Consider the following 27055-nt stretch of genomic DNA (forward strand, 5'->3'; position numbering starts at 1 on the left):
TCTGCCCCCAGCCCACCGCTGGGGCCACTGGTGTGTACCTTATCTTCCCCTCTCCCAGGGGCAGGACTCACTGTGGAGTGGTGTGGCCCGTGTCTGGGCTACTTGAACACTGCCAGGCTTGTGGTGCTGCTTTGATGGGGTCTGGCATATTAGCTGGGGTGGATCCACAGAGTGCACAGGGGTGGGAGGGGCAGACTCAGCTTGCTTTGCCTTCGGTGGTCCGCTTCAGGAGTGGCCCTGTGGCACCGGGAGGGAGGCACACCCGTCAGAGGGATAGATCCACAGAAGCACAGCGTTGGATGTTTGTGTGGTGCAAACAAGTTTTGGTTCCCTTTGGGATTTTGGCTGGGTGATGGGCGAGGGAGATGGCGCTGGCGAGCGCCTTTGTTCCCCGCTGAACTGAGCTCTGGCCTCCGGGGCTCAACAATTCTTCTTCCCGTTGTCCTCTCGCCCTCCTGCTCTGTGAGCAGAACTTTTGGCTTATAACATTCCAGATGTTAAGTCCTGCTGGCTGTCAGAACACACTCTGTCCAGCCCCTCCGCTTTTGTAAGCCAGACTCGGGGGCTCTGCCTTGCCCAGGGGGCTGCCCCTCCACTGCCCCGGCTCCCTCCCACCAGTCCATGTAGCACACACTTCCTCTCCCCCCTTCCTACCCTCTTCTGTGGTCCTCTCGTCTACGCTTGGCTCCGGAGAGTCCGTTCTGCTAGTCTTCTGGTGGTTTTCTTGGTTATTTAGGCAGATGTGGGTGGATCTAAGTGGTCAGCAGGACAAGGTGAGCCCAGCGTCCTCCTATGCTGCCATCTTCCTCCAGTACCCAGTGAGTATTCTTAACATCATTACTTTACATTCTCTAGTCAGGCATGTGACTTATGTCTTTTTCATTCAGATCACTGACCATGGTCTTTTCCTTTTCTTTCATTTGGGATACATTTCTCTGTCTTCTCATTTTGTCTAAGTCTCTGTGCCTGTTTCTCTGTGTTAGGAAAGTAAACTATATCTCTTGTTCTTGGAGGGTAATGGCCTTATGAATAGGTCCTGTGAGCCCTACTGTGTAGTATCCCCTAATCCCCAGGGCCTTCAGTGTTTGGGAGTGTCTCTAATGGGTACTGCATGCGCTCTGCTGTTTTGTCTTTTATACTTCAGGCCAGTCATCTGTAGAGGCTTTCTTTGCCTATTGTGGACAGTGTTTGGTCTCTGTCCTGCATGTGGCACATTTTAACTAGGTGAACTCTGGTCTGTTTATTAAATAAGATCTGTTGCCTTTGCCACTGGTATTGAGGCTCTGCAAAACTCCCATGTTGGGAGATGTGGTGTGAGCAGTGGTTTAGGCTTGTCTTCCGGGGGATGTGGCCTACTGTGCTGGGACTGAGGGAAGTGTGACTGGATGGGGGTGTTCCATGTGAACGTGGAGGGTGGGGCTTGGTGTAAATTAGTGAGTGTTGGTGCTACCCTGGTTCCTGCAGGTGTCCCTATGCTTATGCTGAGGGCAGGTAAAGGGAAATGATGCCTATCAGTTTCCTAGAGGGGTCTCTCCATGAGAAGTGTCTGGGATGGGCTCTGAGATGAGTGAATAAACTCCCCACTGTGTGGCACAGGCACTCTTCAGATTGCTGTTTCCTCATTGTGTATCAGCAGGTTGTTTGCCTGCCTTTTTTTTTTTTTTTCCTTCCCAGAGCAGCACACTCCCCTCTGGGGTCTATTCTAGCCAAGCCCATCAACCTTTAACACTCCAGGCTTTAAGCCCTGTTGGTTGCAAGAAACCACAAAATTTAGTCCCTCTCACTTTCCAAGCCAATTGCTATGGGGATTCATTTTCCCCATGAGCTATCTTGTGTGCTAGTCTGTCCCTCACCAAAAGAAATCATTTTAATATGCTGTGTACAAGTGTGGGTCATTATATGTATGTTTAATCCTTCTGATTAGAGGGTAACCACCACTGCATGTATTTTAAAGAGTTTAGAATAGGTTTAGAATAGTATAAAATGGCTCCCCACTTTCCAACTTCTACTCCCAAAGTGCCCTAAGTTTACCTACTGTCAAAGTATTTATCAGGGCACAAGCGAAACAGCTAAATACATTACTTTGAAAAAATTACAGTACAGATCATTGGTAGATATGTTTTTATTATTTCATATGATTGTAAGTTGACATATAGAATTGATTTTCCCACTTTTTTCTAAATAAAATTCCAAAATGCTGTTATCCTCTCATAATTCTAAAAAAAATTGCGAAATATTAATTAGAAAAATTAAGGCTGGAAATGGTTTTCATGAGAAATTCTAGATAGTTTTACATAATAGTGGAACTGTTTTTATTGCTAACATTCTCAAGTTTAAAATAGACCCATTTCCTAATAAAATCTCTTATATTGTCACAATGAATTTCTTGAGTATAAAGCAGTTCTTTTGCTGTTAGGTGAATGTTCACAAGGATTTCTACCAAGTGAGATTTACTTTAAGTAAGAATTGAGATGTATCTAGAAATTTCTATATTTGATGTAATTTGTTTTAGAACTTCCTAAAAAGGTAAAGTGCATAAAAATTAGTTGATTAGAAAATATTGAATTACAACAGCACACAAAATAGCAACTAGTGCAAATCCTATCACAAGGATTAGAATAAATGTATCATCACTCATCTCCATTCTGGGCTTTTCTTCTTTCTCTTCACTAGGGCTGTTTCCCCCCTTTCCATCACTGCCTTTTCCAGGCCCTGGATGTTGCTTATGTGTGGAGAAAAGAGTGCTGGGGCTATATGGTCCCCAGAACTCTTGTATCCCATCAGAAGTGTGGTATTGGCGTCCAGCACAGACCTTGAAGCGATAATGTGAATTTGTGACAAATTTGGAAAAGGAGAATGAAGTGTTTGGTCCTTTGTAAATCTAAAGAAAATTGAGACAAAGTGAAAATTATATTGTTTTGCCAATAATATGGTATAGTTTTTGATAAGAAAAATATGAATTAACCCATTCATCTCATAAATATGTTCACAGCAAAAATAAAACAAAATTACTCTTACAGTCTATAATATCATGAGGACTCAGTACTGCTCACGCAATTTTGTCCAGTGTAAGAAATAACAAAGACTTATAATTGTTAAATTTTAATTTCATTTGGTTTCAAAGGAGTTGTGCATGTGGTCAGTGAAACCTAGAAATATCAAATCATTGTCTTGATATGTTAATTAAGTGAATAAGCAAATTGTTCCAAAATAAGTAATCTATAGATAAAACTTTAGGGAAAAGGTAGGTCTTTTGGATAAGATTTCATTACTTTAAATGTTCTAAAAGGATATCTTATTCCACAACAAGAGCTCAATCCCAAGTGGGATATAAAATTATAAAATTTTAAAGACTAAATTTGCAAGAATTTACCAGGTCAGTTCCTTTATCAGTGATGATTTGAAGGTTGTAAACAATTGGATCTCCTTTTATTGGCTCCAAAGGCTCCCATTTGACCTCACAGGTATTACTATTCACATGCTGTAATTTAGGTGCTAGGAAAAGAGAATTTTAGTTTAGAGGTTTTAATTTTTCCTAGGTGACCTTGAAGATGTTGAAATCTGATACAATTTCCCATGATCATTAAAAGGCAGTCTGTATAGGCTTAATCTAAGAAATATATATAGTCCTTATTGTAAAGTCTTTTGCAGTACCATTAGAAATCTTAATGATTGTAATAAAAATTTTAACTTAAAACTATCAATTAATAATCTGTGTTGTGACTGGAGTCCCAGGAAGGAATGGCCGTGAGTGGGGCTGGAAATCAGCTTTGCCTAAAATCAGAAGTGATTTTAAAAGAAGAAAATGAGACTTTTAGGGAAGATGGTGGCATAGGAGTATTCTGGGATCACCTCATCCTGCTGATCACTTAGATTCCACCCACATCTGCCTAAATAACCCAGAAAACCGCCAGAAGACTAGCAGAATGGATTCTCAGGAGTCAAGCATAGACAAGAGGCCTGCAGAAGAGGCTGAAATCCCAAAGAGAACCAGTTCCCGACACTGAACTTGCTTGCACCATGCAAACACCCAATGTTGTGCTTCTGTGGATCCATCCCTCCAACAAGTCTGCCTCCCTCCTGGTGCTGCAGGGCCCCTCCCACAGGGACCACCAATTGCAATGCGAGCTGAGCCTACCCCTCCTGTCCCTGTGCACCTTACAGATCCACCCCGGCTAATATACCAGATCCCATCAAAACAGCACCACAAGCCTGGCAATGTGCAAGTAGCCCAGACAGGGGCTACACCACTCCACAGTGAGTCCTGACCCTGGGAGAGGGGAAGATAAGATACATACCAGTCTGACTGTGGCCCCAGTGGTGAGCTGGGGATAGACATCAGGTCTGACTTCAGCCCCGCCCACCAACACAAGTTATTCCAGACAGCACAGGGGAAGTGCCCTGCAGTTTGGCGCCACCCCAGGACTACCCAAAATGACAAAACAGAAGAATTCTCCTCAAAAGAAACTCCAGGAAGTAGCGACAGCTAACAAATTGATCAAAAACGATTTAAACAATATAGTGGAACAAGAATTTATAATAATAGTCATAAAATTAATAGCTGGGCTTGAAAAAAGCATAGAGTACAGCAGAGAATCTATTACTACAGAGATCAAGGGACTAAGATATAGTCATGAGGAACTAAAAAAATGCTATAAATGAGGTATAAAATAAAATGGAGGCAGTCATAGCACGGATTCAAGAGGCAGAGGAGAGAATAGGCGAATTAGAAGAAAAAATTGTGGTAAAAGAGGAACCTGAGAAAAAGAGAGATAAAAAAATCCAGGAGTATGAGGTGGAATTAGAGAACTAAGTAATGCAATCAAACAGAACAATATCCGTATAATAGGAATTCCAGAAAAGGAAGAGAGAGGGAAAGGGGTTGAAGGTGTACTTGAACAAATCATAGCTGAGAACGTCCCTGATCTGGAGAAGGAAACAGGCATTGATTTCCAAGAGGCACACAAGACTCCCTTCAGAAATAACTTGAATTGATCTTATGCACGATATATCATAGTGAAACTGGCAAAATACAAGCATAAAGAGAAAATTCTGAAAGCAGCTAGGGATAAACAGGCTCTGACTTATAAAGGGTGACCCATAAGACTACTGGCAGACCTATCTACTGAAACTTGGCAGGCCAGAAAGGAATGGCAGGAAATCTTCAATGTGATGAAAAGGAAAAATATGAGCCAAGAATCCTTTACCAGCAAGTCTGCCATTCAGAATAGGAGAGATAAAGGTCATCCCAAACAACCAAAACTGAAGGAATTCATCACCACTAAACCAGCTCTACAAGAGATCCTAAGGGGGATTCTGTGAGTGAAATGTTGCAAGGACCACAAAGTACCAGAGACATCACTACAAGCATGAAAAATACAGACATCACAAGGACTCTCAACCCGTACCTTTCAAAAATAACACTGAATGTAAATGGACTAAATGCTCCAACCAAAAGACATAGGGTATCATAATGGATAAAAAAACAAGACCCATATATTTGCTGTCTACGAGACACTCATTTTAGACCTCAGGACACCTTCAGATTGAAAATGAGGGGATGGAGAACTATCTATCATGCTACTGGAAGTCAAAAGAAAGCTGGAGTAGCCATACTTATATCAGACAAACTAGACTTTAAATTAAAGGCTGTAACAAGTGATGAAGAAGGGCATTATATAATAATTACAGGCACTATCCATCAGGAAGAGCTAACAATTATAAGTGTCTATGCGCCAAATACTGGAGCCCTCAAATATATAAAACAATCGCAAACATAAGCAACCTTATTGACAAGAATGTGGTAACTGCAGGGGACTTTAATATCCCACTTACAACGATGGATAGATCATCTAGACACAGGATCAATAAAGAATCAAGGGCCCTGAATGATACATTGGATCACATGGACTTGACAGATATTTTTACAACTCTGCATCCCAAAGCAACAGAATATACGTTCTTCTCCAGGGCACGTGGAACATTCTCCAAGATAGATCACATAGTGGATCACAAAACAGCCCTTCATAAGTATAAAAGAATTGAGATCATACCATGCACACTTTCAGACCACAATGGTATGAAGCTTGAAATCAACCACAGGAAAAAGTCTGGAAAACCTCCAAAAGCATGGAGGTTAAAGAACACCTTACTAAAGCCCTTGTCTGAGCTATGAAGTTAAAGGTCTCATTCCTGCAACTACATATTTTTGCAGAGTTCAGGTAATCCTAACAGTTATTTCAATGTAAACAAGAGAACAGTTATTAACCTATGCTACCCACATCCATAATACTGGCACCATTTCCTGTGTAGTGAATAGAAGGGAGTCACAGAATTCCAAATGTTAAATATTCCTCATGTTCAGCAACATCATTCTGAGCTTCTTCATCTGGCATTTAAAGCCCCCCCCATAATCTGGAACCTACTTTTATTCCAACTTGATCTGCCATTATGTTTTCTACAGTTCTGTTTCCCAAATTACCTTGAACTTAACAATCACCTGAAATGCTTGTTTAAAATAGATTCCTACACTTCCACTCAGACCTACTGAATCAAAATTTCTAATCCAGTGACTTGTTAATCCATAAAATTAAAAAGCACTGTAAGTGATAATTATCATTAATTAGGAAAAATGTCAGAAACCATTTCAAACAAACAAGTCTATTCTACCACCACCCCAAGTATGCCTTGTACGTTTGCTCATACCTTGTTTTTTGCCTGTCTTGTCCCATAAAACCAAGCTTTTGCATGAATGCTTCCCTGAAAACCGTAGCTAGAAGTGATTTCTTTCTCCTGTGAATTACCATAATTGTAAGACTCATAACTTTAAGATTAGGGGAGACAATCCAAATTTATAATGATCTCATATATTGTCCCTATCAACTTAAGTCATCAAATCCTAGGAGCCCTAATACTAAGAATCTAAGCTCCATCTCCCAAATTGTCTTCAGCACTGGAAGTAATTTTAAAAATCCGTTGTTAACTTTTTGGGTGTCTATATTTTTTGTTGGAAAAATGCTCTTACAATATATATTTATTAGTGAGGAGGCCACTGTGGTTGTCCAAAGGATGGGTGAATTTATGAATATTAAGGATGCTACAATGGGAATTCCGGGACATTAATGGATTTGAAACATATTAGAGAGGTAAAAATCAACAGAATAGGATCCTGCCAAGACAGAGTGTCCCCATACCTCCCAGACCCTCCCTTTTGTAACTAAAAAAATCTGAACATAACACAACAAACAGCACAAGAAGACTCCGAATGGTGGAAAGAAAGAAAAATGTAGAAAGGCAAAGATCCTAAGACCTCATAACTTGAGAAAGAATACAGTAGTGAGCCCCCTGCTAGACTTATCACCTCACACATGTCCCAGAAAGGGTATGGGAGAAGCCTCCAACTCAAAATTGCAAACAGGAACAGACAGGAAAAAAACCTCCAGAAAAAGCCTGCTTTCCCTCAACAAAGTGACTAGGAAAATGCTAGCCTAATCACAGAAAATCTCTTAAGTAATTCCCACCTTACTCCAGCCAAAAATCAATTGAAAAAGCACACACACTCCTGTCCTTCTTCACCCTTGAAGTTTCAACAGGCATAGTGGGAAGCTGACCATCCAACCCACCCCAGAAACAACAAGGAACATGCTCCAATTTCCCTACCAAGTGGTTTCGGTTTCAGCAGGGCCAAGCATGGAATTGATCTTTCATTCCTTGCATATCAAAAGCAGGCAGTGCTCTGCTCCCATTCCCCTGTCAACTGGTGTCAGTAATGGCCAAGTAGGGATCTTAAGATCTTCCATACCTCTCTGATGGAAGCAGGAGGCAGCAATATAATCCCCTTGAAGGGTTAGTATTGGCAAACTGAACCTCCGCCACCCTCAACCAGCAGCAATAGACTGACCAAGACTGATATAATTCAGGCTAGTCAGCACTCTACTTTCTTCCTACTCCTGTGTCAATAAGGCCTAGTGAGAAGTTTAACCTAAATTTCCACCTACCAGCACTAAGACTGAATAACAATCTGGGAAATAGAGCTAGTCAACACTCATATTCCTCCTTCACCTGCTATCAGCAGGGTGTGCTGGAGAGCTCGGCCTTTATCTCTACTCAGCATCAAAGATGCAAATCTAGGTGGTGAGAGGCTATATTACTTGGCACCCCACTCCCCCATTCCCTTCCCATGGTGTCATTTAGACCCTACTGGGAACTGAGACCCTACTGGGAACTGAGTTTCCACCTCCACCCTACAGGAACACAGAGATGTTAGTCAGATCTCCATTTCCCCCTTCGTGGTATCATCAGGAACCTGTGGGGGGGGCTGAGCTTAGTCCACACTCAGAGACAGTAATACAGTGCAAATAGTTGCTCTACTTCTGTTAGAAAGGTGTCAAAAAGGTGTGGATAGGAGAGGAATTTCCACCTTACCCAACTTTGCACTATACTTCTAAGGGATACTGCTTACTATGATAATGATTAAATATAACCCAAACTCTTATAATATAATATTAAAAATGTCTAGAATAATCATTTGTTATAATGAGGACCAGGGAAATCAGAACCTGAATGATGAAAACAATCAAAAACAATTAATTCATCTGTGATGAATCAGTAATTTGAATTATCTGATAAGGATTTAAGTAACCATCAAAAAATGCTTCAACAAGCAATTATGAGATACCTTGTAATAAATTAAAAAAATATTAAAAATCTCAACAAAGAAATAAAATCTATAAAAGAGATAAAAAATTATACAAAAACCAAATGGAAATTATAGAACTGAAATATATAATAACAAAAATAAAAACCTTACTGTATGGGTTCAAAAGTAGAATGGAGATGACAGAAGATAGAATCTGTGAACTTGAAGGCAGATTAATAAAATCTTGAATATATAAAAGATTTTAAAGGAAAAAATTGAACAAGATTTCAGGGACATATGAAAAAATAACAAAAGAGATAATAGTCATATCATTAAACTCCCAGAAGGAGAGAAGAGAAAGAGTGTGAACTAAAAAATTGTCCAAAGAAATAATGAAAAATTCCCAATTTGGGGAAAAACATAAGACAAAATATTAAAAAAAACAGAATATCTAAAATAGGATAAATGTGAAGAAATCCACACCACCAAAACAATTCATAATTAAACTTCTGAAAAAAAAAAACAAAGAAAAAATCTTGAAAGCACACAGAAATGGTGCATTACTTATAGGTGAAAATCAATTCAAATGACAAATATATCTCTTTTGAAACCATTTTAATAAGTTGCATAACATTTTTCAAGTACTGAAAGAAAACTGTCAACTACACACTATATTTGGCAAAAAAATATCCTTCAGGAATGAAAAGAATGTAAAGACACTCTCAGATAAAGAAAAACTAAGAATTTGTTGCCAGTAACACTCCCAATTAAAATTGGTTACAAAAAGCACTCTTCAAAAAAAAAAGGAAATGATAACAAAAGAAGGCTTAGAACTTCAGAAAAGCAATGACATTGGGATTCTGGTCCAAGTTGGTGACACAAAGGGCTCCTGAAATCATCTCCTCCCACAGATACACTGAAACCACAGTTACATATACAATTTCCTCTGAAAGCAATCCAGAAAATAGCTGAGTGACTCATAAACACCAGGCAAATGAGAGAAAAACCACATCAAAATTGGTAAGAAAGGCTGAGATACACTCTCGGTATAAACTCCACACCCAGCACAGCAACATACAATGGGGGAGGAAACACAACTGCCAACATCTCCGTGAGGAATCAAGATTTTGGACCCAACATCTAGTATGCCAGGTTTGAAAACTTGCACCTAACAGACAGGGCTCTAAAACGACCTATCCTGAAAGCCAATGGGGGCATGCATCCATGAGACCCACAACACTAACCAAACAAAGAAGCAGTCTTAATTGGCTTGTTAGGACTCACACTGGCTATTCCCTCAGGTCTCAGTGCAGAGGTAGTAGAAACACCCATCTCCCAGCCTTTCCCTGAAAAAGGGCCTAATTGAATAGTTTTAAGGCTGTAACCTGAGGGTCAGGCTCCTAATTTAGCACACATCTAAGGGATGACTGAAATCTCCCTCTGCCACACTCCGGGTCACCAGTATCTCCTTGAAAGGAGCTTGTGCACATGTATGGCACCCCAGCATTTTGGTTGCAACCCAGAGGATGCAACTATTGATTTCCTGGCTTTCGTGACCAGTGAAACTTGCACCTGTAGGTTTCAGAATACTGTATCAAACAAAGAAACAGTTCTTGACTGGCTATAACCCAAGATCTCAGTACAGAGGCACAAGTTAGAAATACTCATCTCCCAGTCTTTCCCTGAAAGAGACTGTTTTGCCTATCATAGAAGCTATAGCTGAGGGTCCAGCTTCCAATAAGCTCAAATTAAGTGCCAACCGGTATCCATCCCTTTCGGACACTGACAGATATTGGCAACAACTTCAACTACTGGAACCACTAAGAACAAAGATGCTAGCTTGCAAAATCACTAAGGTTTGAGAGAAAACTAAGAGCTAGGACGAGGCCGAATGATAATGTTCATACCCTACACAAGGCTACTCCTTCAAGATTGTGGGAGAAGTAGATGTTTTATATAATGCACAGAAAGTCAGGTAAAATGAGGAAACAATATGTTCCAAACAAAATAATAAGACAAAACTCCAGAAACAGCTTTTAATTAAATGGAGACAAGAGATTTACCTGATAAAGAGTTCAAAACAGTGGTCATAAAGATGCCCTCTAGATCAGGAGAACAGTGCATGGATAAAGTGAAAATTTCAACAAAGAGATAGAAAGTTTAAAAGTACCAAGGAGATATCACATAGGTGAAGAATATAAAAACTGACATGAAAAATTCAATAAAAGTGCTGAACAGCAGACAAGATCAAGTGTTAGAAAGGATCAGCAAATCTGAAGACAGGGCAGTGGAACTCATCCACCATAGGAGCAAAAATATGAAAAAGACAGGACTTATGGGATACCATAAAGCAAATAAATATATGCATAATAGAGATCCCAAAAGGAAAACAGAAAGGAGAAGAAAGTTTAGTCAAAGAAACAGTAGCTAAAAACGCTATAAACTGGGGAGGAAACAGCCATCCAGATCCAAGAAGCCCAGAAAGTCCAACTAAGATAATCCAAAAAAGACCCATATCCAGACACATAATTAAATTGTAAAAAGTTAAAGACAAGGAAAAAATCTTAAAAAGAGCAAAAGAAAAACAACTTGTTACATGCAAGAGAACCCCCCCATAAAAGTATCAGCAGATTTTTCAGCAGAAACTTTGCAAGACAGAAGGGAGTGGCATGATATATTCATAGAGCTGAAAGAAAAAACTTCAAACCAGGAATACTCTACCCAGAAAAGTTGTTCTTCAGAATTAGAAAGATCAAGTATTTCCCAGACAATCAAACCTGAAGGAGTTCATTACCAACAGACTGGTCCTGCAAAAAATGTTAAAGGGACTTTTAAAACTGAATGAAAGGACACTAACTAGCAATAGGAAAACATGAAACTATAAAGCTCACTGGTTAAGGTAATTATATAGTTAAATTCTGAATACTATAATGTAATGGTGGTGGGTAAGACATGTATAAATCTATTATGAATGTTAAAAGATGAAAGTACTAAAAACAGTTACAATAATTTAATGGATACATAAAATTAAAAGATTTAAATTGTGCCATCAAAGACATAAAATGGGGGGGGTACAGCAAAAATACATATCTTTAGTACACATTTAAATTTAAGTTGCTGTCAGCTTAAAATAAACTGTTATAAATATGCTTTATATAAGCCTGGAGGTAATCACAAAGTAAGAACCTATAATAGATACACAGGAGATAAAGAGAATAATCTAAGGATATGACTGTAGAAAATTATCAAATCACAAAGAAATCAAGAGAAGAAAAAAGAAACAAGAGAATTCTGGCAAAACAGCCAGAGAACAATGAACAAAATGGCAGTAGTAAGCCCAAACCTATAAATAATTACTTTAAATGTAAATGGATTCAATTCTACAATCAAAAGGCACAGAGTGTTTGATAAAATAAGGCCCAGCTATATAATGTCTATAAGTGATTTGCTTCAGCTTTAAAGACACACACAAACTGAAGGTGAAGGGATGGGAAAAGATATTCCATGCAAAAGGAAATCAAAAGAAGGCAGGGGTAGATATACATATATTAGACAAAATAGACTTTCAGCCAATTGTCGATAAGAGACAGATAAGGTTACTATACAGTGAAAAAATGGCTCAATCCATTACAATATCATTTGTAAATATTAATGAACCCAACACAAAGCATCTAAATATATAAGGCAAATACTAACGGACCTAAGGGAGAAATAAACAACAATGCAATAATAGTAGAAAACTTTAATATTCCATTTTCAACAATGGATAGATTGCCCAAACATAAAATTAGTAAGGAAACATGGGACTTAACCTGCATGTTAGACCAGATGGACTTAACAGACATTTATAAAACATTCTATATAACAGTGGCATACACATTCTTCTCAAGCACATATGGAATACTCTCAAGGATAGATCATATGTTATGTTGCAAAAAAAGCCTTAATAAATTTAAGAAGATTGAAATGATATCAAGTATCTTTTCCAACCACAGTGGTATGGAGCTAGAAATTAATTACAAGAAGAAAATTGGAAAATTCACAAATATGTGGAGATTAAACCACATACCACTGAATAGCCAATAGGTCAAAGAAGAAATAAAAAGAGAAATAAAAAAATATCTTGAGACAAATGAAAATGTAAATACAACATACAAAAACTTAATAGGATGCAGCAAAAGCTCTAAGAAAGAACTTCATAGTGATAAATGCCTACAATAAAGAAAAAGAAAGAGCTCAAATAAACGAAATTTACACCTTAAAGAAAACAAACTAAACAAACTAAAAAAAGAAAACAAACTAAGCCTAGTATAATAATGAAATCACAAAAAGGAACTAACAGTAAACTAGTAAAAGAAATGAAATAACAAAGATCAGAGCGGAAATGAATAGAGACTAAAAAGAAAATAGAAATCAACAAAACTAAGACTTGGATGTTTTTCTTAAAGATAAACAAAATAGACAAACATTTATCTAAACTTACCAAGAAAATAAGAATAAGGATTCAAATAAACAAAACTAGAAATGAAAGAGGAGACTTTACAACAGATCCCATAGAAATACAAAGCATCATAAGAGTTTACTATGAATAATTATATGCCAAGTTGAAAAACGTAGAAGAAATAGATATGTTCCTGGAAACATACAATCTACTCCAACTGAATCATGAATAAATAGATAATATGAACAGATCAATAATGAATAAGGAAATTGAATCAATAATAAAAAAACCTCCCAATAAAGAAAAGTCCAGGACCTGACAGCATTACTAGTGAATTATACCAAACACTTAAAGAACTAATAGCAATTCTCAAACTCTTTCAAAAAATAGGAGAGAATACTTCAAAACTCATTTTATGAGGTCAGCAGTATGATACTATACCAGACAAAATCAGTACAAGAAAATTACAGGCCAATATCCCTGAGAAACATAGATGCAAAAAATCCTCAAAATAGTAACAAACCAAATTCAACAATACATTAAATGTATAATGCACTATGATCAAGTAGAATTTATTCCAGGAATTCAAGGATGGTTCAACATCTGCAAATCAATCAATGTGATATACCACATTAATGAAATTAGGGATAAAGTCATATGATCAAAAAAAATCATATGATCCTCTCAATAGATGTAGAAAAAGCATTTGACAAAATTATACATCCATTCAAAATAAAAAATACTTTCAACAAACTGCTTAGGGAGGAAATATACCCCAACGTAATAAGGCCAGATAAGACAACCTCACAGCTAACATTATTCTCAATGGTACAAAGCTGAAAATTTTTCCACCAAGATCAGTTACAAGACAAGGATGCCAACTCTTGTCACTTTTTAGTCAGCATAGTCCAAGGAGTACTAGCCAGAGAAATTGGGGAAGAAAAGGAAAAGGCATCCAAATCGTAAAGAAAGAAGTAAAACCATCCCTATTTTCAGATGATACATTATATGGAGAACACCAAAAAGGACTCCACCAAAAAATTGCTAGAAATCATAATTGAATCCAGTAAAGTTACAGCATACAAAATGAATATACAAAAATAGATTGTGTTTCTATACACTAATAACAAACAATATGAAAGAGGGAGTAAGAAGACAATCCCATTTATGATTGTATCAAAAAGAATAAAATACTTAGGAATAAATTTAGCCAACGTGAAAGATTTACTGAAACTATATAAGACATTGTTGAAAGAAACTGAAGAAGACACAATTAAATGGAGAGATATTCTGTACTCATGGATTAGAAGAGTTAACATTGTTAAAATATCCATAACTATCACAGAATCTATAGATTCAATGCAACCCCTATGAAAATTCTAGTGACATTTTTCACATCAATAAAGTGAACAATTCTAAAATTTCTATGGAACCACAAAAGACTCCAAATAGCCAAAGAAATCCTGACAAAGAACAAAGGAGAGGCATCATACTTCCTCCTATCAAACTATATTACAAAGCTATAGTAATCTAAACAGTATGGTTTTAGCATAGAAACAGATACATAAATCAATGGAACAGAATAAAGACCCGAGAAATAAACAGCATATGTGGCCAGTTAATTTATGTCAAAGGAGCCAGGAATATATAAGAGGAAATGGGTTATCTCCTCTAAATGGTAAATTGGGCAGCCATGTGCAAAAGAATGAAACTGAACCACAATCTTACATCATACACAAAAATCAGTAAAAAATGAGTTAATGGCTTCAACATAAGAAATGAAACTATAAAAATCCTAGGAGAAAACATAAGGGGTAGGCCTCTTGACATTAGTTGTGGCAATGATATTTTGGATTTGACACCAAAAGCAAAGGAACCAAAAACAAAAATAAATAAGTGGGACTACATCAAACTAAAATCCTTCAGCACAGAAAAGTAAACATCAAAAAAGTTAGAAGGCAACCTATAGAAAGGGAGAAAATATTTGCAAATCATATATCTGATAAAGGGTTACTATCATAAACATATGAGGAACTCATACAATTCAATAGCAAAAAAACTAATAATTCAATTTAAAACTTAGTAGAGTAAAAGAATAGACATCTTTCCAAAGACAACATACAAATGCCCAACAGGTACATGAAAAGATGATCAACATGACTAAACATCAGAGAAATACAAACAGGGGCGCCTGGGTGGCGCAGTCGGTTAAGTGTCCGACTTCAGCCAGGTCACGATCTCGCGGTCCGTGAGTTCGAGCCCCGCGTCAGGCTCTGGGCTGATGGCTCGGAGCCTGGAGCCTGTTTCCGATTCTGTGTCTCCCTCTCTCTGCCCCTCCCCCGTTCATGCTATGTCTCTCTCTGTCCCAAAAATAAATAAAAAATGTTGAAAAAAAAAATTTAAAAAAAGAAATACAAACAAAAACTACATGCGATATTAACTCACACCTGTCAGAATGGCAGTCATCACCCTTTTTTTTTTGTATTTTAATTCCAATATACCTAACATACAGTGTTATATTAGTTTCAGCTGTACAATATAATAATTCAACAATTCCATACATCACCCAGTACTCATCACAACAAGTGTATTCTTTAATCCCCATCATCTATTTAACTCATCCTCCCACCCCCTTCCCATCTGGTAATGAAAAGTTTGCTCTCTATAGTTAGAGTCTATTAGTTTCTCTCTCTCTCATTTTTTCCTCTCATTTTTTCCCTTAAATTCTACATATGCATGACATAAATCATGTCATATTTGTCTTTCTCTCACGGACTTATTTCACTTAGCATTATACTCTCTAGCTCCATCCATGTCACTGCAAATGGCAAGATTTCATTCTTTTTTTCCTGGCTGAATAATGAGCCTATACATATACATATATACCACATCTTTTTTTAATGTTTGTTTATTTTGAGAGAGATAGAGTGCAAGTGGGGGAGGGGCAGAGAGAGAGAGGGAAACAGAATCCCAAACAGGATCTGCACTGCCAGCTCAGAGGCCAATGTGGGGCTCCAACTCACAAACTACGAGATCATGACCTGAGCCAAAATCAAGAGTAGGACACTGAACCAACAGAGCCACCAAGGCACCCCATACATACCACATCTTTACCATTCATCTATTGGTGGATACATGGGCTGCTTACATAATTTGGCTATTTTAAATAATACCGCAGTACACAAAGGGGTGCATGTATCACTTTGAATTAGTGTTTTTGTCTTTTGGGGGTAAATACCCAGTAGTGTGATTACTGGACTGTAGGGAAGTTCTATTTTTAACATTATGAGGAACCTCCATACTACTTTTCACCGTGACTACACCAGTTTGCATTCCCACCAGCAGTGCTAGCAGGTTCCATTTTCTCCACATCCTAGCCAATGTTTGTTGTTTATGATTTTAATCATTCTGACAGGTGTGAGGTGATATCTCACTGTAGTTTTTTTCATCACTGAAGTTTTGACTTGCATTTCCCTGATGTCTAGTAATGTTGAACATCTTTTTGTGTGTCTGTAATACATTTGAACGTCTTTTTTGCAGAAATGTCTGTTCATATCTTGTTTCCATTTTTTACATGTTTATTTTGAGAGAGTGTGTGTGCAAGCAGGGAAAGAGCAAAGAGGGAGGGAGAGAGAGAAACCCAAGAAGACTCCACACTGCAGGGAGCCCAATGCAGGGCTCAATCTCACAAACCATGAGATCATGACCTGAGTTGAAATCAAGAGTTGGACACTTAGCCAACTGAGGCACCCAGGTGCCCCTCCACTTCCACTCTTAATTTGATTATTTGATTTTGGGGCATGGAGCTGTACCAGTTCTTTATATATTTTGGATACTAACCCTTTTCCAGATATATCATTTGAAAATATCTTCTCCTATTCAGTAGGTTGACTTTTAGTTTTATGGATTGTATCTTTCATATACAGAAGGGTGTTAGTTTGCTGTAGTTCCACGAATTTATTTTTGTATTTATTTCCCTTGCCTCAGGAGATATATCCAGAAAAATTATTTGATGGCCAATATTAAAGACATTTATGCCTATGCCTCCTTCTAGGATTTTTACGGTTTCAGGTCTCATATCTAGGTCTTTAATCCGTTTTTAGTTTATTTTTGTGTATGGTGTTAGAAAGTGGTCCAGTTTCACTGTTTTGTATGTAGCTGTTCAGTGTTCCCAACACCATTTGTTGAAGAGATTGTCTTTTTTCCCATTGAATATTCTTTCCTGCTTTGTTAAAGATGGATCATACAATTGTGGTTTCATTTCTGAGTTTTCCTTTCTGTTGCATTGGTCTGTGAGTCTATTTTTGTGCCAGTACCATACTGTTTTGATTACTATACCTTTGTAATATAACTTGAAGCCCGGAGTTGTGATGCCTCCAGCTATGCTTTTTTTTGTCTCTCCAAAATTGCTTTGGCTATTCGGGATCTTTTGTGATACCATAAAAATTTTAGGATAGTTTATTCTAGTTATGTGAAAAATGCCCTTGGTAGTTTGAAAGGGATTGCATTAAATCTGTAGATTGCTTTGGGTAGCATAGACATTATAATAATATTTGTTCTTCCAGTCCATGAGCATAGAATGTCTTTCCATTCCTTTGTGACATCCTCAAATTCTTTCAACAATTTTTTATAGTCTTCAGAGTTCAGCTCCCTCATACCTTTCATTAGGTTCATTTCTAGGTATCTTATTTTTTTGTTGTAATTGTAAATTGGATTGTTTGCTCCATCTTTTTCTACTGCTTTATTACTGGTGTATAGAATACAGCAGATTTCTGTACATTCATTTTGTATCCTACAAATGGGAGTCTTTTGGGTTTTCAATATATAGTATGATGTCATGTGCAAATGGTGAAATTTTTACTTCTTCCTTACCAATCTGTATGCCATTTATTTTTGTTGTTATTGTCTGATTGCTGTGCCTAGGACTTCCAGTAGTATGTTGAATTAAAGTGCTGAGAGTGGACATCCTTGTCTTTTTCCTGATCTTAGGGGAAAAGCTCTGAATTTTTCCCCAGTGAGTATGATGCTAGCTGTGTGTTTTTCATATATGACCTTTATTATGTTGAGGTATATTTCCTCTAAACCTACTTGCTTGAGGGTTTTTATCATTAATGAATGATGTACTTTGTGAAATGCTTTTTCTTCCTCCATTAAAATGATCATGTGTTTTTAATATTTTCTCTTATTGATGTGATGTATTACATTGATTAATTTGCGAATACCGAACCACCCTTGCATCCCGAGAATAAATCCCACTTGATTGTGGTGAATGATTTTTAAATGTATTGTTAGATTCAGTTTGCTAGTATTTTGTTGAGAATCTTTGCATCTATGTACATCAGAGATACTGGCCCGTAGCTCATTCTGTGCTGTCTTTATCTGGTTTTGGCAGGTGATAGTGGCCTCATAGAATGAATTTGGAAGCTTCTTCTTCTACTTCTTCTTCTACTCTTCTACTTCTACTCTTTGGAATAGTTTGAGAAGAATAGGTATTAACTTTTCCCTAAATGTTTGCTATAATTCATTTATGAAGCCATCTCGTCTTGGACTTTTCTTTGTTGGGGTTTTTTTGATTATTGCTGTTAATTGTTCTGTGCAAATTTTCTATTTCTTCCTGCTTCAGTTTTTGTAGGTTATATATTTCTAGGAACTTATCCATTTCTTCTAGGTTGACCAAGTTGTTAACATATAGCTTTTCATAATATTCATTGACAATTGCCTGTTATTTCTGTGGTGTTGGTTATTTCTCCTCTTTCATTTGTGATTTTAAGTTCTCTCTCTCTCTTCTCTCTCTCTCTCTCTCTCTCTCTCTCTCAATAAGTCTGACTAGAAATTTACTGATTTTGTTGATCATTTCAAAGAACCAGCTCCTGATTTTATTGATCTGTTCTATTTTTTTACTTTATATATCATTTATTTCTACACTGATCTTTATTATTTCCTTCCTTCTGCTGTTTTGAGTTTTGTTTGTTCTTCTTTTCTAGCTCCTTTAACAGTAAGTTTAGGTTGTTTGAGATTTTTCTTGATTTCTGAGTGGGAAGGAAAGACAAAAAGTGACAAACACTAGAAAAGAACAGAGAAAATCTCTAGAAACGATAAAACCAGTAATAAAATGGCACTAAATACGTATCTATCAATAATTATGCTAAATGTAAATGGACTGAACACTCTACTCAAAAGATATAGGGTGTCATAATGGATAAAAAACAAGACCCATCTATATGCTGCCTACAAGTGACTCAGTTTAGACCTACAGACACCTGCAGATTGAAAGTGAGGGGTGGAGAAACATTTATCATGCAAATGGACATCAAAAGAAAGCTAGAGCAGTAATACTTATATCAGACAAACTATACTTTAAACCAAAGATAGTAACAAGAGATAAGGAAGGGCACTATATCATAATAAAGGGGGTTATCCAATAAGAAGATCTAACATTTGTAAATATTTATGCCAACAGCTTGGGAGCACCCAAATATATAAAATAGCTAATAACAAACATGAAGGAACTCAGGAACTCATTGGTAACATACAATAATAGTAGGGGACATTAACACCCTACTTACATCATTGGACAGATTATCTAAACAGAAAATCAACAAGGAAACAATGGCTTTGAATGACACAGTGGACCAGATTGACTTAACAGATATATTCAGAACATTACATCCTAAAGCAGCAGAATACACATTGTTCTCAAGTGCACATGGAATATTTTCCAGAATAGAATACATACTAGGTCACAAATAAGGCTTCAACCATTACAAAACATTTGAGATCATACCATGCATATTTCCAACCACAACACTATGAAACTTGAAGTCAACAACAAGAAAAAATTTGGAAAGACCACAAATACATGGAGGTTAAAGAACATGCTACTAAAGAATGAAGGAGTCAACCAGTAAATCAAAGAAGAAATTTTAAAAATACATGGGAACAAATTAAAACGAAAACACAATGATCCAAAACCGTTGGGATGCGGCAAAAGTAGTCACAAGAGGGATATATAGCAATACAGGCCAACCTCAAGAACCAAGAAACATCTCAAATAAACAACCTAACCTTACACCCAAAGGTGCTAGAAAAATAACATAAACAAAGCCTAAAGCCAGATGAATAAGTGAAATAACAAATATTAGAGTAAAAATAAATGTTATAGAAACAAATAAAAAAAAAAAACAGAACAGATCAATGAAACCAGGAGCTGGTTCTTTGAAAAATTTAATAAAATTGATTAAGCCCTAGCCAACCGTATCAAAAAGAAAAAAGACCATGGGGCGCCTGGGTGGCTCAGTCGGTTAAGCGTCCGACTTCGGCTCAGGTCATGATCTCACGGTCCGTGAGTTCGAGCCCCGCATCGGGCTCTGTGCTGACAGCTCAGAGCCTGGAGCCTGCTTCAGATTCTGTGTCTCCCTCTGTCTCTCACCCTCCCCCGTTCATGCTCTGTCTCTCTCTGTCTCAAAAATAAATAAACATTAAAAAAAAGTTTAAAAAAAAAGAAAAAAAGACCATAATCAATAAAATCACCAATGAGAAAGGAAAAATAACCAACACCACAGAACTACAAACAATTATAAGAGAATATAATGAAAAATTCTATGCCAACAAATTGGACAACCTGCACAAAATGGATAAATTCCTAGAAACACATAAGCTACAAAAACTGAAACAGAAATAAATAAAAAACTTGAACATATCAATACCCAGCAATGAAAGTGAATCAGTAATCAAAAAACTCCCAACAAACAAAACTCCAAGACCAGGTGTCTTCACAGGGGAATTCTACCAGACATTTAAAGAACAGTTCATATCTATTATTTGCAAACTATTCTAAAAATAATAGAAATTGAAGGAAAACCTCCAAACTCATACTATGAGGCCAGCATTATCCTGATGCCAAAACCCTACAGGGATTCCACTAAAAAAGCAAACTACAAGCCAATATCCCTTATGAACATGGATGTACAAATTCTTAACAAAATACTAGCATATTGAACCCAACAGTACATTAAAAGATCATTCACCATGATCAAGTGTGATTTATTGCTGACTTTGAAGGGTGGTTCAATATTCACAAATCACTTAACGTGATACACCACATTAATAAAAAAACGGGATAAGAACCATATGAACAATTGATTCAGGAAAAGCATTTGACAAAGTACAGCATCAATTCTTCTTTTTTTTTTTTTTTTTTTTAGTTTTTTTAAGTTTATTTATTTTGAGAGAGAGAGAGAGTGCAAACAGGGGAGGGGCAGAAAGAGAAGGGGATACAGAGTCTGAAGCAGGTTCCGGGCTCTGAGCTGTCAGCACAGAGCCCGATGCAGGGCTTGAACTCATGAACCATGAGATCATTACCTGAGCCAAAGTCAAACACTTAACCGACTAAGTCACTCAGGTGCCTCGTATCCATTCTTGCTTAAAAAAAAAAAAAAAGGAAAAAAAAACTTCAACAAGTAGGGATAGATGGAACATACCTCAACAAAATAAAGGCCATATATTAAAAAACTCATAGCTAGTATCATCTTCAATGGGGAACAACTGAGAGCTTTTCTTCCATGGTCAGGAACAAAACAGGGTGTCCACTCTCACCACTTTTATCTAACATAGTACTGGAAGTCCTAGCCTCAGCGATCAGACAACACAAAGAAATAAAAAGCATCTAAATTGGCAAGGAAGAAGTCAAACTTTCAGTATTTGCAGATGACATGATACTATATATAGAAAACTCAAAAGACTCCACAAAAATATTGCTAGAACTGATATAGGAAACTCAGCCAAAATGAAATGGACATCTGAATATCCCTATACCATTAAAGAAGTTGAATTCATAACTAAAAAGCCCCTGAAAGAGAAATCTGCAGGTCGAGATAGTTTCACTGGAGAATTCCACAAAGTCTTTAAAGAAAAAGTAACACCAATTTAAAATAATATTTTCCAGAAAATAAAAGATGAGAGAGTTACCAATTCCTTTTATGAGGAAAGTATCACCCTAAAACCAAAATCAAAGAGTGTAGAAAAAAACCCAAAAACCAATAACTCATTTAGATGCAAAAAACCCTCAACAAAATAATGGCATATCAAATCCAGCACTGTACAAAAAGAATTATACACCAAGACCAAGTGGGATTTATTTCAGGTATGCAACCCTAGTTTGAAATTGAAAAACCAATGTAACTTTTTATACAAACAGGGTGGAGATGAAAAATCATATGATCATATTAATTGACACAGAAAACACATTTAACAAAATCCAACACCCATTAGTGATGAAAAAATCTCATAAAGTTAGGAATAGATGGGGACTTCCTCAACTTATACAGAGCATCTACAAAAAAACCTACAGCTAACATCATATGTACCAGTGATTTCCTCCAAAAACAAAGCAAAGATGTCAGCTCTAATCAGTCTTAATCTTAATTCAGCCATTGCAATAAGGTGAGTAAAGGAAATAAAAGGCATCCATGTTAGAAAGGAAGAAATAAAACTACTTATTTTACAGATAATATGATTATCTACATAGACCACCACCCGGAATGTACAAAAATCTCCTAGAACTAATATGTGAGGTCAGCAAGGTTGCAGGACACAAGATCGACACCCCAAAATAACCCACATTTCTATTTACTAACAACAAACATGTATAAACAGACATTTAAAACACAATACCATTATACTCTTTAGCTCCATCCATGTCATTGCAAATTGCTAGAGAGTATAATGCTAAGTGAAACAAGTTAGTTAAAAAAATACCATATGTTTTCCTTCATATGTAGCATTTAAGAAATAAAATAAATGAGCAAAGGAAAAAAAAGAGAGAAAAACAAAGAAGCAGACTCTTAACTATGGAAAACAAAACTTATGCTTACCAGAGGGGAGGGGATGGGTTTATGGGTTAAATAGGTGATGAGGACTGAGGAGTGCACTTTTTGTGACGAGCACCAGGTGATGTATGGAATTGTTGAATCACTATATTGTGCACTTGAAACTATTATAACACTGTATGTTAACTGTACTGGAATTTGAAATAAGAATAAATAAATACATACATACATCATATATACATATATAAATACATAAATAAAGTATGTATTTAAAAACACAGTACCACTTACCATCACTTCTAAGAAAATATTTAGGTATAAATCCAACAAAACATATACTGTACATGTATGCTGAAAATTGCATAATGCTAATTAATCAAGAAAGACCTAAATAACTAAAGAGACATACCATGTTCATAGATGGGAAGACTAAATATAGTAGAGATGTCAGTTTTCCCCAAGAAGATTTATAAGTTTAATGTAATTTCTATGGAAATCTCAGCAAGTTTATTTATAGATATATGCAATCTCATTCTAACTTTCATTTGGAAAGTCACCAGACCTAGAAAAATCAATCTTGAAAGAGAAAAAGAAGGTGGACAAAACCACTCTACTTAATGTTAAAGCTTACTATTTAACTACAGTAATCAAGACAGTGTAGTATTAGTGGAGGGAAAGATACGTAAGTCAATGAAACAGAATAGAGGACACAGAGAGAGGAAGTATGGAAGATGGCAGCGTAGGAGGACACTGGGCTCACCTCGTCCTGCTGACTGCTGAGATTCCACCCACATCGACCTAAATAACCCAGGAAACCACCGGCAGACTAGCAGAATGTACTCTCTGGAGCCAAGCATAAACAAGAGGCCCACGGAAGAGGGTAGGAAGGGTAGAGAGGCAGTGCGTGCTACACGGACTGGCGGGAGGGAGCCAGGGCAGTGGAGGGGCAGTGTGCCGGGCAAGGCAGGGCCCCCGAAGTCTGGCTTCCAAAAGCAGAGGGGCCGGACTTGTGTGAGTTCTGACAGCCAGCAGGACTTAACATCTGGAATGTTAAAAGTCGACAACTCTGTTCTCAGAGAGCAGTGAGGGTGAGAGGATGCTGGGAGGGAGAGTTGTTGAGCCCAGGAAGACAGAGTTCAGCTTGGCGGGGGAACAAAGGCGTTGGCAGGCGCCATTTCCCTCTCCCATTCCCCAGCCGAAATTCCAAAGGGAACTAGTTCCTGTCACTGAACTTGCTTGCACCATGCACATGCCCAATGCTGTGCTTCTGTGGATCCACCCCTCCAACAGCCCTGCCTACTCCTGGTGCTGCAGGGCCCCTCCACAGGGGACCACCAATGGCAAAGCTAGCTAAGCCTGCCCCTCCCGCCCCTGTGCACCTTGCAGATCATCCCCGGCTAATACGCCCTGGGCGGCAGATCTCATCAAAGCAGCACCACAAGCCTGGCAGTGTGCAAGTAGCCCAGACAGGGGCCACACCACTCCACAGTGAGTCCTGACCCTGGGAGAGGGGAAGATAAGGTACACACCAGTCTGACTGTGGACCCAGCAGTGGGCTGGGGACAGACATCGGGTCTGACTGCAGCCCTGCCCACCAACACGTTTCTCCGGACAGCACAAGGGAAGTGCCCTGCAGTTTGGAGCTACCACAGGGACTAGCCAAAATGACAAAACGGAAGAATTCTCCTCAAAAGACACTCCAGGAAGTAGCGACAGCTAACGAATTGATCGAAACAGATTTAAACAATAAAATGGAACAAGAATTTAGAACAATAGCCATAAAATTAATTGCTGGGCTAGAAAAAAGCATAGAGGACAGCAGAGAATCTACTACAAAGATCAAGGGACTAAGAAACAGTCATGAGAAACTAAAAAATTCTATAAATGAGGTGCAAAATAAAATGGAGGCGGCCGTAGCACGGATTGAAGAGGCAGAGGAGAGAATAGGTAAATTAGAGGATCAAATTATGGAAAAAGAGGAACCTGAGAAAAAGAGAGATAAAAAAAATCCAAGAGTATGAGGGGAGAATTAGAGCACTAAGTGATACAATCAAACGGAACGATATCCATATCGTAGGAATTCCAGAAGAAGAAGAAGAGAGAGAAAGGGGCTGAAGGTGTACTTGAACAAATCATAGCTGAGAACTTCCCTGATCTGGGGAAGGAAACAGGCATTGAAATCCAAGAGGCACACAGAACTCCCTTCAGACGTAACTTGAATCGATGTTCTGCACGACATATCATAGTGAAACTGGCAAGATACAAGGGCAAAGAGAGAATTCTGAAAGCAGCTAGGGAATAAACAGGCCCTAACTTACAAAGGTAGACACATAAGGGTAGTAGCAGACCTGTCTACTGAAACTTGGCAGGCCAGAGAGGAATGGCAGGAAATCCTCAATGTGATGAACAGATAAAATATGCAGCCAAGAATCCTTTATCCAGCAAGTCTGTCATTCAGAATAGAAGGAGAGATAAAGGTTTTCCCAGACAAACAGAAACTGAAGGAATTCATCACCACTAAACCAGCCCTACAAGAGATCCTAAGGGGGATTCTGTGAGTGAAATGTTGCAAGGACCACAAAGTACCAGAGACATCACTACAAGCATGAAACCTACAGACATCACAAGGACTCTAAACCCATATCTTTCAAAAATAACACTGAATGTAAATGGACTAAATGCTCCAACCAAGAGACATAGGGTATCAGAATGGATAAAAACAAAGACCCATCTATTTGCTGTCTACAAGAGACTCATTTTAGACCTCAGGACACCTTCAGATTGAAAGTGAGGGGATGGAGAACTGTCTATCATGCTACTGGAAGTCAAAGGAAAGCTGGAGTAGCCATACTTATATCAGACAAACTAAATTAAAGGCTGTAACAAGAGGTGAAGAAGGGCATTATATAATAATTACAGGCACTATCCATCAGGAAGAGCTAACAATTATACGTGTCTATGTGCCAAATACTGGAGCCCTCAAATATATAAAACAATCGCAAACATAAGCAACCTTATTGACAAGAATGTGGTAACTGCAGGGGACTTTAATACCCCACTTACAACGATGGATAGATCATCTAGACACAGGATCAATAAAGAAACAAGGGCCCTGAATGATACATTGGATCACATGGACTTGACAGATATATTTAGAATTCTGCATCTCAAGGCAACAGAATATACTTTCTTCTCGAGTGCATGTGGAACATTCTCCAAGATAGATCACATAGTGGGTCACAAAACAGCCCTTCATAAGTATAAAAGAATTGAGATCATACCATGCACACTTTCAGACCACAATGCTATGAGGCTTGAAAATCAACCACAGGAAAAAGTCTGGAAAACCTCCAAAAGCATGGAGGTTAAAGAACACCCTACTAAAGAATGCATGGGTCAACCAGGCAACTAGAGAAGAAATTTAAAAATATATGGACACAAATGAAAATGAAAAGACAACAATCCAAACACTTTGGGATGCAGCGAAGGCAGGCCTGAGAGGAAAATACATTGCAATCCAGGCCTATCTCAAGAAACAAGAAAAATCCCAAATACAAAATCTAACAGCACACCTAGAGGAAAGAGAAGTGGAACAGCAAAGACACCCCAAACCCAGCAGAAGAAGAGAAATAATAAAGATCAGAGCAGAAATAAACAATATGGAATCTAAAAAAACTGTAGAGCAGATCAATGAAAGCAAGAGTTGGTTTTTTGAAAAAATAAACCAAATGGATAAACCTCTAGCCAGGCTACTCAAAAAGAAAAGGGAGATAACCGAAATAGATAAAATCATGAATGAAAATGGAATTATTACAACCAATCCCTCAGAAATACAAGCAATTATCAGGGAATACTATAGAAAATTATATGCCAACAAACTGGACAACCTGGAAGTAATGGACAAATTCCTCAGCACCCACACACTTCCAAAACTTAAACAGGAAGAAATAGAAAACTTGAACAGACCCATAACCAGCGAAGAAATTGAATCAGTCATCAAAAATCTCCCAACAAATGAGTCCAGGACCAGATGGCTTCCCAGGGGAATTCTACCAGACATTTAAAGCAGAGATAATACCTATCCTTCCCAAGCTGTTCCAAAAAATAGAAAGGGAAGGAAAACTTCCAGACTCATTCTATGAAGCCAGC

At 37.7% G+C, this 27055-nt stretch overlaps 1 protein-coding gene across 1 annotated transcript in view; it reads right to left on the bottom strand.

The window, feature by feature from the left end:
* Window positions 1–2114: 2114 nt before the first annotated feature.
* The window catches only part of LOC125931331 (fibronectin type III domain containing protein 3C1-like), a 38842-nt gene continuing 13901 nt past the window's right edge, over window positions 2115–27055 (bottom strand). Inside the window, exons 18-19 of the mRNA XM_049643263.1 lie at window positions 3374–3511; window positions 2115–2881 (exon numbers count right to left, since the gene is read on the bottom strand). Of these exons, the coding sequence (XP_049499220.1) occupies window positions 2543–2881; window positions 3374–3511 (477 nt within the window). The 3' untranslated portion in view covers window positions 2115–2542. The remainder of the gene's footprint in view (window positions 2882–3373; window positions 3512–27055) is intronic.

The sequence above is a fragment of the Panthera uncia genome, chromosome X (genome assembly GCF_023721935.1).
Source record: "Panthera uncia isolate 11264 chromosome X, Puncia_PCG_1.0, whole genome shotgun sequence".
NCBI lineage: Eukaryota > Metazoa > Chordata > Mammalia > Carnivora > Felidae > Panthera > Panthera uncia.